General features: G+C 37.6%; 1 protein-coding gene across 14 annotated transcripts in view; it reads right to left on the bottom strand.

Moving 5' to 3' along the window:
- The window catches only part of SPTAN1 (spectrin alpha, non-erythrocytic 1), a 53,220-nt gene that overhangs the window by 11,238 nt on the left and 27,292 nt on the right, over nt 1-14,690 (bottom strand). For 10 of the 14 annotated variants that reach the window (XM_041119978.1, XM_041119976.1, XM_041119981.1 and 7 more), the window contains 19 exons: nt 12,567-12,765; nt 11,266-11,370; nt 10,447-10,470; nt 10,069-10,104; nt 8,133-8,180; nt 7,384-7,475; nt 6,853-6,997; nt 6,557-6,738; nt 6,277-6,376; nt 5,946-6,143; nt 5,687-5,833; nt 5,045-5,148; nt 4,755-4,917; nt 4,257-4,271; nt 2,360-2,491; nt 1,866-2,003; nt 1,387-1,491; nt 962-1,170; nt 6-126 (listed from right to left, as the gene is read on the bottom strand). In XM_041119978.1, coding sequence (XP_040975912.1) covers nt 6-126; nt 962-1,170; nt 1,387-1,491; nt 1,866-2,003; nt 2,360-2,491; nt 4,257-4,271; nt 4,755-4,917; nt 5,045-5,148; nt 5,687-5,833; nt 5,946-6,143; nt 6,277-6,376; nt 6,557-6,738; nt 6,853-6,997; nt 7,384-7,475; nt 8,133-8,180; nt 10,069-10,104; nt 10,447-10,470; nt 11,266-11,370; nt 12,567-12,765 — 2,263 coding nt within the window. The remainder of the gene's footprint in view (nt 1-5; nt 127-961; nt 1,171-1,386; nt 1,492-1,865; nt 2,004-2,359; nt 2,492-4,256; nt 4,272-4,754; nt 4,918-5,044; nt 5,149-5,686; nt 5,834-5,945; nt 6,144-6,276; nt 6,377-6,556; nt 6,739-6,852; nt 6,998-7,383; nt 7,476-8,132; nt 8,181-10,068; nt 10,105-10,446; nt 10,471-11,265; nt 11,371-12,566; nt 12,766-14,690) is intronic. The other 4 variants (XM_041119977.1, XM_030000762.2, XM_030000766.2 and 1 more) reach the window with 2 other exon arrangements.

Raw genomic sequence — 14,690 nt, 5'->3', positions numbered from 1 at the left:
TTTACCTGGATAGCAGGTTCATGGGCAGCTAGTTCTGCTTCTAAGCGCTTGTGTTTTTTCCTAAGGTTCTGCACACCAGTTAGGTCTCTGCCATAGTCCTCTGAGCTAACCAACAGTTTCTTCTCTCTAAGTTCAAGAGGGAAGAAAGAAAGATAAAATTTGAAAATTACTTCTATAGGTGAAACCTGACAAAAGAAAAAAAAAAAAAAAAAAAAAAGACTGCAGATAAGAAAATGCTCTACATAGCACAAAAATCTTGGATGCAAAAAATTGTGTACATGAGTTATCAGCAAACAGCAGCTGGCTCCTGGCAGCACATTCAGGGGTAATGTGTGGGGGAAAGAAAGGTGACAGAGGGCCTGTAATTTCTCTCTGAAGGACAGAGTTTCTCTGTACTGTTTTCTTTCTAAGAACATAGATACCTTTTGTAAAGTTTACATGCTGTTGTCCAATTTTATTTTTTTATTTTACAAGCATGACAAAATAAAGTGCTCTAATGTGAATGATTTCTATCAGGCTCACTTCCTTCCCTCCTCCCAGGATACTAACACCAATATGGAAAGAGCATTTGATTAATTACTACAACTGGCTAGAACAAAAAAAGTACTTCAAATTGAAAAAGTAAGATTTGAATTTTTGCTAGGAGCTTTCCCAAAAAGACTAGAGTAAAATTTCAGTTATCTGGTCCAGGCCTAAACAGCATTACTTTTTCCAGTACAGAGCTTTCCTTCTTGGGGTTTGACCAAAGAAAACTGTAGATAAGAAGCCACACCCGAACTACTGCTGAAACCATTTTGAATACAGTTTTCCTTGAATGGGGGGCAAAGGTGATTTCTTGTAGAGGCACATACTTGTGGAAAAGGCAAGTTCTAAAACCGTGCTACAGACTATGAATGTTGTTAGCAAGCTGGCAGTAAGCATGTGTCCCCATGCCAGAGCCTAGAACTTCCAAAATACACACTTGATCCAGGATTCCTCATCATCCATATCACGGAAAAACTGATGCAAACGGTGGGACTCATTCAGCTTTGCTCGGCGGGCAGCTGCCATACTCTTAATTCTCTGAAAGCGTCCATTAATGGTCTCACGTTTATCCTTTACTTGGGATGTATCAAAAGCACTGCTGGTCATCAAACTGTCAGCCTGACTGTTCAGGTCCTTCAGACGATCCTGGAAACATGGGTGAAAGTGTGTGAATTGCTTGGATCTCATTTCTGTGTTTGTTACGGCAGTATAAAAATCATAATGTGGCTGCTGTGCAGAGTCACCGTTTTTATTAAGAAAACATGTTTCAACAAGTATATGACTGCAGCATGTATTGAAGTGTTATCTGTAGAATTTGCTGATTACTGACTTATCTTCCAAAACTAAAAGAAAAAGCAATACCTCGTGAGCAGATATATCAGCTTCCAGTAACTGGTGTTTCTTCAGAAGGTTGTTAACTGAAGCCAAGTCCTTCCCATAGTCTTCAGATGCCAACAAAGCCTCCACCTGGGGGGGTGGGGAAGGAAAAAGGGGATGGAGAACAAGTTGTGTTTTCACAAAACCCTTGAAATTATAATGTCTTTAAAACTGTGCAAATTAATTCTCTTCTCAATTTTCTACAGCGAGGATAAACTTTTGCCTCATCACCTGTTTAATTCCTAAGAGATTCTATGTAAATATACTACTTCTCACCTTATCGTTTATAAATAACAATATAAAAACATCCACAAGATTTTTAGTTGTAATAATGATTATTTTTTTTTAATAAATCTAGACTTGCTCAAAGGTGGACTGGGCTCCACAAAATCTAACATCAGCAAAGGGAATCAAAAATTAGAAAAAAATAAGTCTTGCAAGTAAATAATCCCAATCTTGGTTACCTCTGAAAGCCAGAAATCAAAGTCCTTGATTCCAGTATTGAAATTCTGTTGCTTATTAGCTTCTTTCAGTTTCTGACTCTTCTCTGCTGACTTCTGTACCAGGAATTGCCATTGGTCAGCCAGGGCAGCTAGGCGTGCCTGTTATAAAATGGAAAAGATAAATGCTACAAACGAAAACCAGAAGTTCTGATAAATGCAAAACCAGAATAAGGTACAAGTTTCGCTGCTGATTCCAGATAGGCAAATTACACAGTCACTATTTCATGCTGCCTCGCTGTAATTCAGTTCAAATTTTACATCCTGATCATAAGATCAGAAAACTTCTCACCCTTGAGAACAAAGCAGAATGATTACCCTGATTTCTACTGCATAGTTGAAATAGAAAAGCTTCTATAAAACAAGATTTGTTTTTGAGGGACATTCTCCTCCCCCAATTATCCAAACACTTCTGAAAGCAAAAACTAAGCAAATCTTCTAAGACTTGTTGTATCTACCTTCACAGCATCCTCACTGCCAGCACATGCTCCTCTTTCAATCAGCGAGTTCCCCATATCAATGACCCCGCGGATCCGATCTGCATTGGCATGGAGCTCAGCTTCAAAGGCTTGGTGTTTCTGGTGTTTGCTCTGAATATGACAAAAGCAAAACTGTTAGAGACTGGACAAAGGGCTCCTAAATTGTTCTCATGGGTTGAGAGGAGAGCACAAGAGTTATCTACATACATAAAGAGGTCTGTATATAGTCTGATCTAAAGAAGTTCTCTCTCTCAGTAGGAATACTTATTGCTCACTCAAATAGTAACTCTCATTAATGTGAGTAACCATCGAGCTTTTGCCCAGCAAAACTGTGAGCCGATACATACAACTCAGGCAGTATCTTCTGCATTTTACAGATGCCCATGCAACGTTCCTTGCAATAAGCTTAGCTGTTACTCAAGTAAAGCTTTCTCATTTTCAATGCCATCACCTTTGAAAGCAGCAATTATACATACCCTAAGCAGAAGCACAGTAGATAATCCTTTCTGCTCCTCTAGTAATTTCTCAAATTTCTATTTCCCTTCCTCATCCATAGGTAATTAAGGGAAATTACTGCTGCAGGTGCTTTCTGCAGTTTTGATATTAGTCAAAGTCATATGTGACCACTTTATATATTGAAATAGTGAATTAACAACCATAAACTCTATAAAAATAACTGTGAATTATTTGTTAAAAAAATTTCTCTGCTAAGTTGAGAGCACCATGAGAACAATAGGAGCCTTGGTGTGGGAGGAAGTGCGCAGTTCTCTCTCATATATACATGATCCATCCACCCACCAGGAAGATAACCATAGCACAAAAATGACAAGACAGAATTTACAAGTATTAAGTGGAAATGCTAGTAACATTGGACATGGGTATACAGTGCCCTGAGAGAATGAAATTAAAGGAATGTTAGATTAAAAATAAAAGATGGAAAATTCTATAGCGCTGGCATGAGAAATTCTGCATGAACTGCTTTATTTTGGGAACTGTTAAACCTGAATGCTGAGATTATAAAAACATACCCTTTAAAGCTAGATTTTCCGACATGTAAAATTCAGCTAAAAAGCTGCCAATTGCATATCTCCATATAATTACCATAACGACAAATCCGAGACAAGCCTTTTTAAATTTAATATAACATTCTAATTTTTTCAACTAAAAAAAAAATTTTTTTAATGTTCCACAGCCTAAAGTGACAACCAATGATTCTCTCCTTTTTTACTCTAGTTGCTTCCCCTTTCTTTGTTCTGTCTTCTTCTTCCATATATCCTCATTTTACTCCACTTCTTGGATTCTTAAAAGTCCTGTCAGCTTTCCATCTGGTATGTAACTTTTTCTGGAGTGTTCCTTCTATATTATTCCCTTCTATACTACTGCTGCAAGAACTAAGCCATCTAGGTCTATTCGTTTTATTGAATCCTTCGTCTTCAGCATTTGATTCTACAAACGCGACAGAGCTGGCATTGTGTGTGATGTGTTAAATCATCACCACTGAAGATCCAGACAGGAGGATGACAGGCCCAATAGCCAAATTTCCAAAAAAAGGAGGATAGAAACCCATTTTTCTATGGGCTAACTCCTAAAAAACCCCAACCTACATCACTAATGCACCACAAATTAAACAGGTCATGCAGAACACCTGCAAAACAAATACATAAATAGGTGATGCTGAATAGGCATTAACAAAAAAGCCACGCCCATAACATGAAGATCAATAGCTGTACCTGGATGTAGGTCAAGAACTAATAGAAAACAAAGAGATTGCATGAACTGATGGATGGAGCAACAGACTGCAACCAGACCTTGTGCTTACACATAAGCTATACAAAGAAAACAAATTCACATACCAGGGCTAGTCCAAACTACTTACCAGCAGTTTGGAAAGCTATAAAACAGATCGAGAGAAGTAGTTCAGTGCATTCATACTACTCCATAAACCAGTATTAAAACATAAGAGGTAACTTTAATTAATTAATCCTTAGGACTGGAAAATAAATGAGACTTCACATTTTAGAACATAAGACAGACATGAGACCCAAGAACTCCATTTCCTTATTTTATTATCTAGATGCTGGGAGAAAGACAGAATAGCTACTCAAGGGGTTTCTTCAGGAAACTTGCTGCTGCAGATACCACATATCTTATTAATTATATGCATCAATAATTACCAAGTGAGTTCTATTTTGGGTCTCCTTTCATGCATAATGAAACTTCCATTTTCTCCTTGTTCAAGGGAGATCAAGTCCAACATGGTGTATTATTCTGTTATCACTGAACAAGAATTCCTGAGCATGTTTTTTCAAACCAGACTATAGTTTGCAAAGTTAAAAATTAAATTTTGATTTTTTGAGCTGAGAATCATATTCACCTGGATATTTGTGGGATCCTTGTATGATTCATCACTTGCAGTTTGGAGCTTTTCACTGATCCAAGCTTCTATTTCATCCACATCACGACTGAACTGCTGGAGTGTCTGAGATTCTCCTAGCTTCGATCTCTTTTCAATCATTTGAGCTTTCAGACGAAGCCACCTGTATGCAATTAGATATGTATGTTGAATGAAGAACTAGGACTGCACATGGCACCACGTTTAACAGCTACAAAACATTGCCAAAGAGCATCATCTTTCTGCATCCCATCTAACAGGGCAATACTGACCTGTCCAGAACCTCATTGCGTCTGTTAGCAATGACTCCTTTTGCATAATGATCAGCAGAGATCAACTGGTCAGCAAAAGACTGTAAGACCGCAATTTTCTCTTCCTATTAAAAACAGAAGCCATAAATTAGAACTGTGGTTCCTTAAAGGCAAGTGATGAGCAGCATCTGGAACAGAACAAGGCTTTTTTTTCCTTCTTTAAATACACATTATTGTAAATGTGACTCTATGAAGAAAGACTGTCTTCTGCAGGACTGGAAATCTTAACTTCAAAACATCTTTCACTTGTGGCATTTAGGAAAAAAGTTATCTTTTGGACTTGAAGCTACAGCAGTACAATCTCTCAAGAAAACCAGGTGGTGTTCTTTTACAAGAAACTGAAAACATACATTTTTCTGTTGCAAAAAAAAGAAATCTGTTTCCAATCAGTAAGAGATTTACACAAATACTTGCCACTATTTCTACACCATTCGTAGACAGTGAAATATATCCCTATCTGCATTAGCCGCTTCTAGACTTCTGCTACAGATCCCAAATGGCTGAATATTTAGAACTGAACTTTAGAAACCATACACAGTAGTAACTTCTGCTAATAATCTGCGTAAGAAAATATTTTCCCCTTACTTCAGCAACACTCCTCACCTGTACGTTGATTGCCTTATCAAAATCTTCATGTTTCTTGATGAGCGCCTCCACACTGTCTAAGGAGTCTCCTTTATCTTCTGTATTTAGGAAAGCCTCTCGGGCAGCCATCCAGTTTTCAGCTTGTTCACAGTCCCGATGAAACAGCTAGGGAGAAAAAACTCCAAAGCATGAGAAAGACAGACCAAAAGCACTGCTCATCACTATGAAAGAATAATTCTTAGGAATTATTTTTCTTTTTAAAAAGGCAGCAGAGTACCTGTAGTTCTAGGCACTGGTCTAGCATCATTCTGCGCTGGACCCAGGCCTTCTCTAGGTCTGTCCGTTCTTGATCTAGAATATCCAGCTTCTCTTTGATCTCTGGGCTGGCATAGTGTCCATGAGCCAGAAGTTGTTGTCCAAACTGTTCAAATGCCTGGAAAGTGCCAGCCCTTGCATCTATTTCAGTGCGGTGTTCCTGCAAGGTACAGAGATGCGTTATTAAATAGACGGCAGAGCTAGACCTGATCTATTTTTGGAACTCTAAATGGAAAGCATCAGAAAAAGAAACATTTGTTGATGTTTATGATACGCACTTATCTTTCACATACCTGGTGCCTTTCCAATAAAGCTTCAGCTCCAGTCACATCCTTTGCAAGTTCATCTGAGGAGACCAGGCCCCGGATTCCATTGATCCAAGACATAAGGTCCCTGTGAACACATATTAATGACAGAATTTTTCCCTCCCTCCATTGAAATAAGTCAGAACAGGAAAAACAGTCCTTTTTTGAACACTCCCCAGAAATACTCCTGTGGAACAATATACCATATATACTTTACTAATAATATACCAGACAGACAAACTTGGGGGAAGGGGAATAGCATCTTTACCTGAAGTCACTGAGGAAACGCTGCAGGTCATGAGAATCTCCAAGCTTCTCTTTGCGCTGGTCAGCACGTTTTCCCAGACTATTCCAAGCCTGATTCAACTCAGTACATTTTTCTTGGAGATCCTCAGCAGATTCTGGATGTGACTGAATCAGACGCTGGGCAGTTTCACCAAGAGAATTCACCTAGAATTAGAGAAAGGGAAATGAACACAATGAAAACAAGAAGAATCTTTTCTATAGTTCAATCATTTCTGCTAGATAAAAAGAAAGCTTTTGGTTTTGTCCTCTCAATCTCACCTTGTCTCCAAGAGCTGCCAAGTCCCTCTCAAAGCCTTCATGTTTGCGCTGCAGAGCCTGCACACTGGCCAAGTCATGTCCATAGTTGTCTGTATTTAATGCTTGATTCTTTTCCTCTATCCACTCTTTTGTTTCATCAGCATCTCTGATTTGAGTGAAGGGAAGGCAAAAAGAGAATTAAAATGGAGGTCAGACTAGGATCTCTGATACCTAGCAGGTCACCGATTTCCAGAGAAGCTCTCATAGTTGACCGTTCTATTAAATTACTTCCCAAGATGACACAAGTGAACTTTGGCAAAATAGGACAGTAGTCCAGACCTCCCAAGCCCACAGCAATTCCATGCTTTCGTGTTAACAAGTCTTTCTAGGAAGAATATAAAGCATTCTTGTTGGACCACTGGGTGTAACTTCCACTGAACAAGCTGTGAGTTGAAATACGATTTGTTTAGAATAGGTCCCACTATGTTTTAGAACTCTTAACAGACAAAGCATTTTACTGAATTCGGACCAAATATGATACAAACACCTCACCTGTGGAATCTCTGGACTTCATGGGCACTGCCCAACAGCTGGCTTCGCTCCTCTGCTAACTGCTGCAGAGATCTCCAGCGTTCATTCAGTTCCTGCAAAACAAACAAAAAAACCCCCACTGATATTGCAGACGAGTTTTATAGCATGACTGTTTACACAAGAAACTCTCATGCTGGACTCACTGAAGCTTTACAATGTCACACAGAAAACTTCAGTAACCAGTAACATTTTGTTCACTATGCTTATGCGCACCTTCTTCATTCTGCTGACATTTGCAAACATGCCAACAACCCCTTCTTCATCTCCATTCTTATAAGCTTTATTTCAGGGTCTACTGAGAATACTGATAGCAATGCTGGAAGATTTCCTAAAATAGCTATGTTTCTTTCTTTTAAAGTATATAAACTTCATCAAACAGTCAGTAAGATAAATGAAAAGTCAAGATTGGCCTTTCAGTACAGGTGAAGGTTACTATATTCTGCTTAATTCCAGAAGAATGCACAAATTCAAGTACCCTAGTTAAACAAAATAATTTTAATGGTTTCTCCTGAGATGTAACAACAAACAGTTATACACATATAAGAAGATACTGATGTAACCTGAGAAGCAAATGCTGTGTATGTCATACTTCTTTCAATAAGTTGATTCAAAAGGGTTTATAAAGAATAATGAAAGACAAAGACTATGGAAATGGAGGGTAAAAAACATTCTCAGCTTTTAAATCAGCTCAGAAAAAGTTGTATAATTACCTTGATTGAGTTAAAGGTTGCCACTGTGTGTACCATCAAACGAGCAGACTGTATGAAAAGGCAGAAATAAAAAAATGTAGCATTAAAGTCAACTCTGACCTATCAGAGCCAAAATCAGACTGAAAGAAAACTTCTTAAAAATCCATGATGACTTGGCCTAGGTCAAAAATACAGACTTTGTAAAATACAACTCTACAAAGTGCAGGAAGAAACAAACACCCTAGATTTTAAAGGTTTCAATAAAGCTGTTGAATTCTTTAATTTTATATACCTCTTTAAAACAGTGCTTTGAATACACTGTTGGTTAAGATGAAAGAGAGAAGCAAACAATAAGAAAATCAATGCAAGTAAATTACAAAAGCAACTAAGAATAATCAGTTGCAATACCTAAGGTATTACAGATCAGAGTAAGAATAGTTAGAAATTTACAAGTGAGTACTCTCTTGTTAGTGTAAATTGAAACAAACAACAATAGTCTCAGTAAGGACAAAGAAGAGGAAAATTTAAAGGCAACATTCAATAAGTGAATTAAAAAACTCCAAACTCTTAGTCATAAGGGCGGGGGGGGGAATCACCCAAATGGTTTAACTCTTGGCTGAGTTTTTGGCAAAAATCAGCTTAGCAGTTAATTCAGATTCAGAATTAGCAGCTAATTCTAGAACATCATCAAAATTGGTGAAGGCTAATCAGAAAAATGACAACCAATTCTCTCCAACATTCAATCTACTTCTCTGACAATGATAGATTACTAGCAAAATTCATCCTTTTGCAGAAATACATAGAGAACTTATAGTTTGCTAAGTTACTATGAGGCTCTTAGGATTCAACGTACATGTGTACAGTCTGTGCAAAAAAAACCCAACCAAATAAACCCAACATTAAAAAATCCCCAATTCTTGTTGACATGGCTGCATTTTCTACAGTGCTGTCAAAATACTGCATACTTTTCTGGTTTTCCCACATTCACAGCTTAGATGTACAAGCAGCTTTAAGTCAAGAGGGTGGATGCAAGACATGAAACATGGGAATGAAATACTAGAGAAAAACACAGTGTAGGATAATGTAAAAAATATTCAAGATATTTTTGTGCATCAGCAGGTGACAGCTATTCCATTGTATGCCACTAATGACAGGAAAAAGCCATCTTCTAACTATTGTAGAAAATGAGCTAGATATGAATAATGGAAGACAAAGATACTGCTATACACATACCACATATTCCTTACTAAAGGAATATTGACATAAATGGCTTTGATTTTCAGGAATAAAAACATTTCTTTCTGCTCACTACGTAAAAGAACTCATGCTAAGTGAACAGGGACTATTTCGCATCTAGTGGCCATGTAATACCTAAAAATGTTGGTATAAAAACTGTAATCAGTCTTACAGTACAAGTTCAAAACAAAAAGGAATTTCACAGCAGAGGTAAAAAACAGACTGGACTGTTGGCAACTTCTATGCCTAGAGCAATTCTGTTGGAAACCTATCTCAGTTACTCTCATAATCATACCTGCAAATAGAGAGCTGAAATAGTCACCTGACTTTGCCTAGATGGCTTTTATTTTTAGAACAAAGAGTAGTATCTATATGACATCTTTATATATTAAGAGAATCTGTATGCAAGTATATGAAGGTGAATTCCTGCTGGATGGTCAACAAATTTTTGCAACATCCTTGTTGAAGTAAACAAGCAAAGTGAAACGAAAGTCACTAACCCTAAATCAATACCAATTCAAACACTTGCTGAGACTAGGACACCATTAAAATCACTCTGTCAACAGTCTTTGCCGGGCGGGGGGGGGGGGGTGGGGGCAGATAAAAAAAAAAAAAAGACAAGAAAAAAGGGTATATGAGAAGGTGTATGGTCTCAAAAAGATGATGTGCTGTAGTTTTTGTTTTACTTTCCTGTTGTGTGCTACTAAGTAATGGCACCTACCTTCCAAGGAGAGGCTGTCTTAGAATCAGTTTCATCCTGTTTGAAAATGTGAAGAAACAACTTTAAATAGGAAGCAAAAACTAAAGTATCAGAATGTACTAAAAATCTTTGAAACTTCTCCATGTTCAATCCATAACAGAGTAAATAAATTTTTACAAGTATTTGTGTCATTTTGGGTTATCCTGCTCTGCATTGTTTTGTGAGGTGGGGTGAGACACTCAGGAAATAAAGGGATTAAAAATAAGACAATCTTTTTATGTCCATTCAAAGTCATTATTGAGTTCCTTCATGGAAATGAACTACAATTATGGCTGAACTTCTACTTGTACATCCCAAACCTGTTACAATTGCCACGCTATCTCAGAAATTAACACTTACCCTGGGCATCATACCATAGACTTCCTGTGAAGGAAAAAGGACAAACAGAAACAACTTGTTATTTTCTAACAGAAAGAAAGCTTTTACTGTTTTTTGAGAAAGGGAAGATAGCAGGAGATATGCTTCCATCCTTCTACAAATTCGTTACCGGTATGTCATTAAGCCAAATAGCACTCACACAACCTAAACGTGCAGCAGAAATGGGAGCCTGGCTACTCAACCATCTACTGCAACACATCATCTTAGAGTTCAGAAAAATAAACAAGCTGCTTCAATACTCTGTCGGCACCTGATAGAATTATTTACAGAAATAGCACAAGTATGTGAAAAGCTGGCAAAAAAATAGGCATGTTACTAAAAACACAAAACAGAAAACCCATAAGACGCCTCCACTGTACGTTGAGCTCTATTTTATTTCTCTTTTCCCCTAGCATTCCTCACCATTTTTCCTGCAAAGAAATAAAGGCTGAAATTTCAAATTTATACGAAGCAAAGCTAATGCATGGATTCTCCATGACTTTTAATATTATTTTAAAGACTTTCCATTCCTAAAAAAAGAAAAGAAAAAAGCTCTAGATGGTGCAATTTGCTATAGCATTATTTAAAAAGAAACAATTCAAAGGGTACCCTTGTGATGGCCACACTACAGAACAGGCATTAAGCATCTCTGGCTAGAATACCAGTATTATCAGACCAGCGAGCAAAAATGAACAGCTAGAATCTTGCAATGACACACAAAGCGGAAGATAACAGACGAAAGAAAGGAAGAAAGTCTTTTGCTTCTCAAGAGGTTTAGACTAAGTCAGAGAAAAAGTGGACCTGTTGCTGAACTGCTTGCACTTCATCTGCCATCAACCCTTCTGACTCCAGGTCATTCGCAACCTTGTTTATGTCCTTCAGACGTGACTCGTTAGCTTTTAAATCCTGCACAGAACAGTAAAATATCACAGCATTAACATTCACACAAGCAAAACATGTGCAACAAGTTGGCACACCAGGGGTGCCAAAAAGCATACCGTTTGTAAACAGCAGGAATTCAGCAAACTTGACCTTTACAGTTACCACTGAATATACAATGCATGAGAGTCTATGCCAAGAAACCCCAGCTGCCAACACCAAGCGTCAATGGATTAAAGAAACACACTATCAAAGTTTTCCATACACAAAGCTAATTAACAATCAGGAATGGAATACATTTTTAAACTGTCAGGTATACAACATAACCAACATGAAGATCAAAAGCTATCATCCATATTGCTGCATAAATTAGCTAAAAGGCCAACTTAAAAAGTAATTTTACTATGACACTTAAATGCTTCCACCCAAACAGACTGACAGAGAGCTTTCTACAAAGCAGAAAGGGAGCTTGGTTAAAAAAGCACTGGAGAACTTGCATTTAAATTTTAATAAATGACACTATCATCTTCTCACCTACAATACTAGGTTGGCTCAAATTGTGTGTTAGCCAGCTTTCAAGCTGTAAACATAATGTCCACAGAACTGTCAAATCACCGTCTTGTCCAATGTATAAGGTCATGCATCTTTGCATTTCAGTGCTCAGTATCTTACCAAAGTGGACAGAATAAATATATCTGCCCAAGCAATTCTTTCACACCTCATGCAAAGAAAAAAAATAATAATTAACTAGTATTGCAAACACTGGGACTAAAAAACCCACCTGAAAGCCTACCCGCATTTTGAAGCGGAGAATTATTTTTTTCTTATCTTGGGAAAAACTCTACAGATGGAAACTAAAATGCATCTTTCCTTTCAACAAAAAGGAAGAGAATAGCTTAACTGAAGGTTATGCTTTACACAACATGAAATTCCTGCAAAGCTTGGCAGATTCTGTATTTGAATGTGTTGAAAGAGAGTTTCAGTTCTCTGGGAGCTGGGAAGCATGTAGCAACCTGGAGACTGTAACCAAACTGAAGACTTTTGAATGTGGGATTCTCTCTATCCTCACAAAACAAAATTTAAAAAATGCATATATACCTTTTTATTTTCAAAGCTATGTTTCCTTCTCAGCTATGCTCAGTTATGAAAAATTATCATGGATATATGATCAGAAAGCCTGAAGGCCAAAACTAACACACACATTATGCAGCATTACAACATACCTTCTGAAAATCATCAAATTTCTTCTGTAACACCTCCACCTGCTCCAGATCGGCACCCACTTCCTCGTTTGTAAGTGCAGCTTCCTTCTCATTGATCCACTGTTGAAGCTCATTAGCTTCACGGAAAAGCATAAATTTTTTGCAGCTTTTTTCTAGCATGCCTTTACGTTTTTCTCCCAGCTCAAGAAGAGAGTGATATCTGGAACAAGCAGAAAAGGAAAACAAAGGGCAGTCAGATTGAACTGAGCAGAGTCACAGTAACTAACCAAGTACTGGTATCACCAAAGACGTGGGAAATCCCTGCTGTCTACACACTGTTCTTCTACAGAATGATCTACTTGTACATAATTTGGTAAATGTAAACTGCACGTTTCTCCTCTACATGGATATGCACACCAAAACGAGATCTCCCACATGCAAAACTTTACTGTGCAAAAGCAAATCCAAATCACAGCTCAGGTCAGGGTAGGCTCTTAAGCTACAGCAGCATTGCAGGGCAGGAATGACTCCACAGGGTCTTACTTTCTGAGAGGTATTTTCCTATAGCACATCAAGTTTGCCATCATATTATTAAAATCCACTAGCCTCCCAGCTCCTGGACATAAATGTCTTACCTAGCCATTATTCAGTGCAAGATCTGCTGAATGCTTAAAAAAAAAGTGTTACTTCTTTGATAACACAACTATATTCAACTGGGAAATCCATGAAACTAATTTCACATACACTGTTTTTGTATCTGTGGAATTCCCAACATCAGCGAAATTACTCCTCATTTACATTAGAATAAATGCAAAGTAAAACCTCTAAAATGTTTAAACTGGTTTGAACAGTCAAATAAACCTCAAAAGACCCGCCATTTATTTAAAACCACAAGAAAATTGATGTCTCCTATTTGATTCCTGGTAACCAACTAGACACAGACGATCCTACAAGACCTTTTCCAAGCTATTGCTGAAAAAAGCCAACAGAAGTTTTACAGTCATTGATACTGAATTACAGATCTCTTTAGCGATGCATAATGCCTGTTTTTAAAAAAATCTGCATTCAGAAAAGCCACACCCTCAACACCCATTCCTACTGTTACCTTATTTTAAGTCTTCCAGAAGATGAGATATTCTAGCTGCATCTGTTTGGGTTATTTTACATTCCAAATCAGACTGCACATTGCTCTACTACAGTGATCAACATCAGCAACTGATTCTCATTATTAAGCCATGAAGATAACCACTTTGATGTTATTAAATCAAATCATACGTGACACTGCTGAGATACCTGCCAGGGCCTCAAATGGGGAAAAGGCAGCCTTACAATTTTTTCATTCCCCACCCTGGAGCACACAGGCAAACACTGAACAATTACACCTCCCAACTTGAAGAGTTCAACAATGTAGCATTTTCCTAACCAATAACTTGGACATGACAAAGTCTGTTGAAGAAAGTCCTTGATACCCTGGGCTGTAATGTCTATACATCAAACTGATAACTCTAAGTCTTTCCATGGAAGCAGAGATTTTGTGGTTTCCTGTCTATCCTGGTTTAAGACTGAATAGAAAGGAGCTAAGAATCTTTCGTATTAGGTTTGAATAGAAACATTCTACCCTGATTTGAGGTAAATGCTGTTTTGAAGCCTGCCCCGACTGCAGATGTTTGCCTCAGCATACAATTCTAGGTATTAAATATTTGTGAAGCTCATAGAGGATCTGGGGCAAAATTCCTTTAGAAGCAGGCCTTACCTCAAAGTTGCTTTGCAACACTTCAGAGATTAACATAATGCTTTTACTTTTGATTCTTAAGAAATATATTCTCTATGAAAAGACAGTCAGGCACAGCCAATGAACATTATTGCTTTGGATTACCCAGCAACTTCCGAGACCATAATGCAAACTTGGTATTTTTTCCAGGAGACATGAACACAAGTTTGAAAATTAAGTTAATGTTAATGTTATAATAAAAAACAATCATCCTATATAAACAAACTAATGCTTTTTGACTACCCAGCATGAATGTTGCTGTATATGATAAACCATGATAACCCCACTCTTCCCAAATTCTAAGACATTCATATGTGATGTAATACTTGGTATATATTTTATATATATATACAAACTAATATTTCTATCTGCAC

This window comes from Aquila chrysaetos, chromosome 24 (assembly GCF_900496995.4).
Source record: "Aquila chrysaetos chrysaetos chromosome 24, bAquChr1.4, whole genome shotgun sequence".
Taxonomy (NCBI): Eukaryota; Metazoa; Chordata; class Aves; order Accipitriformes; family Accipitridae; genus Aquila; species Aquila chrysaetos.
The sequence above is the reverse complement of the archived record's forward strand: the minus strand, read 5'-3'. Positions and strand labels throughout refer to the sequence as shown.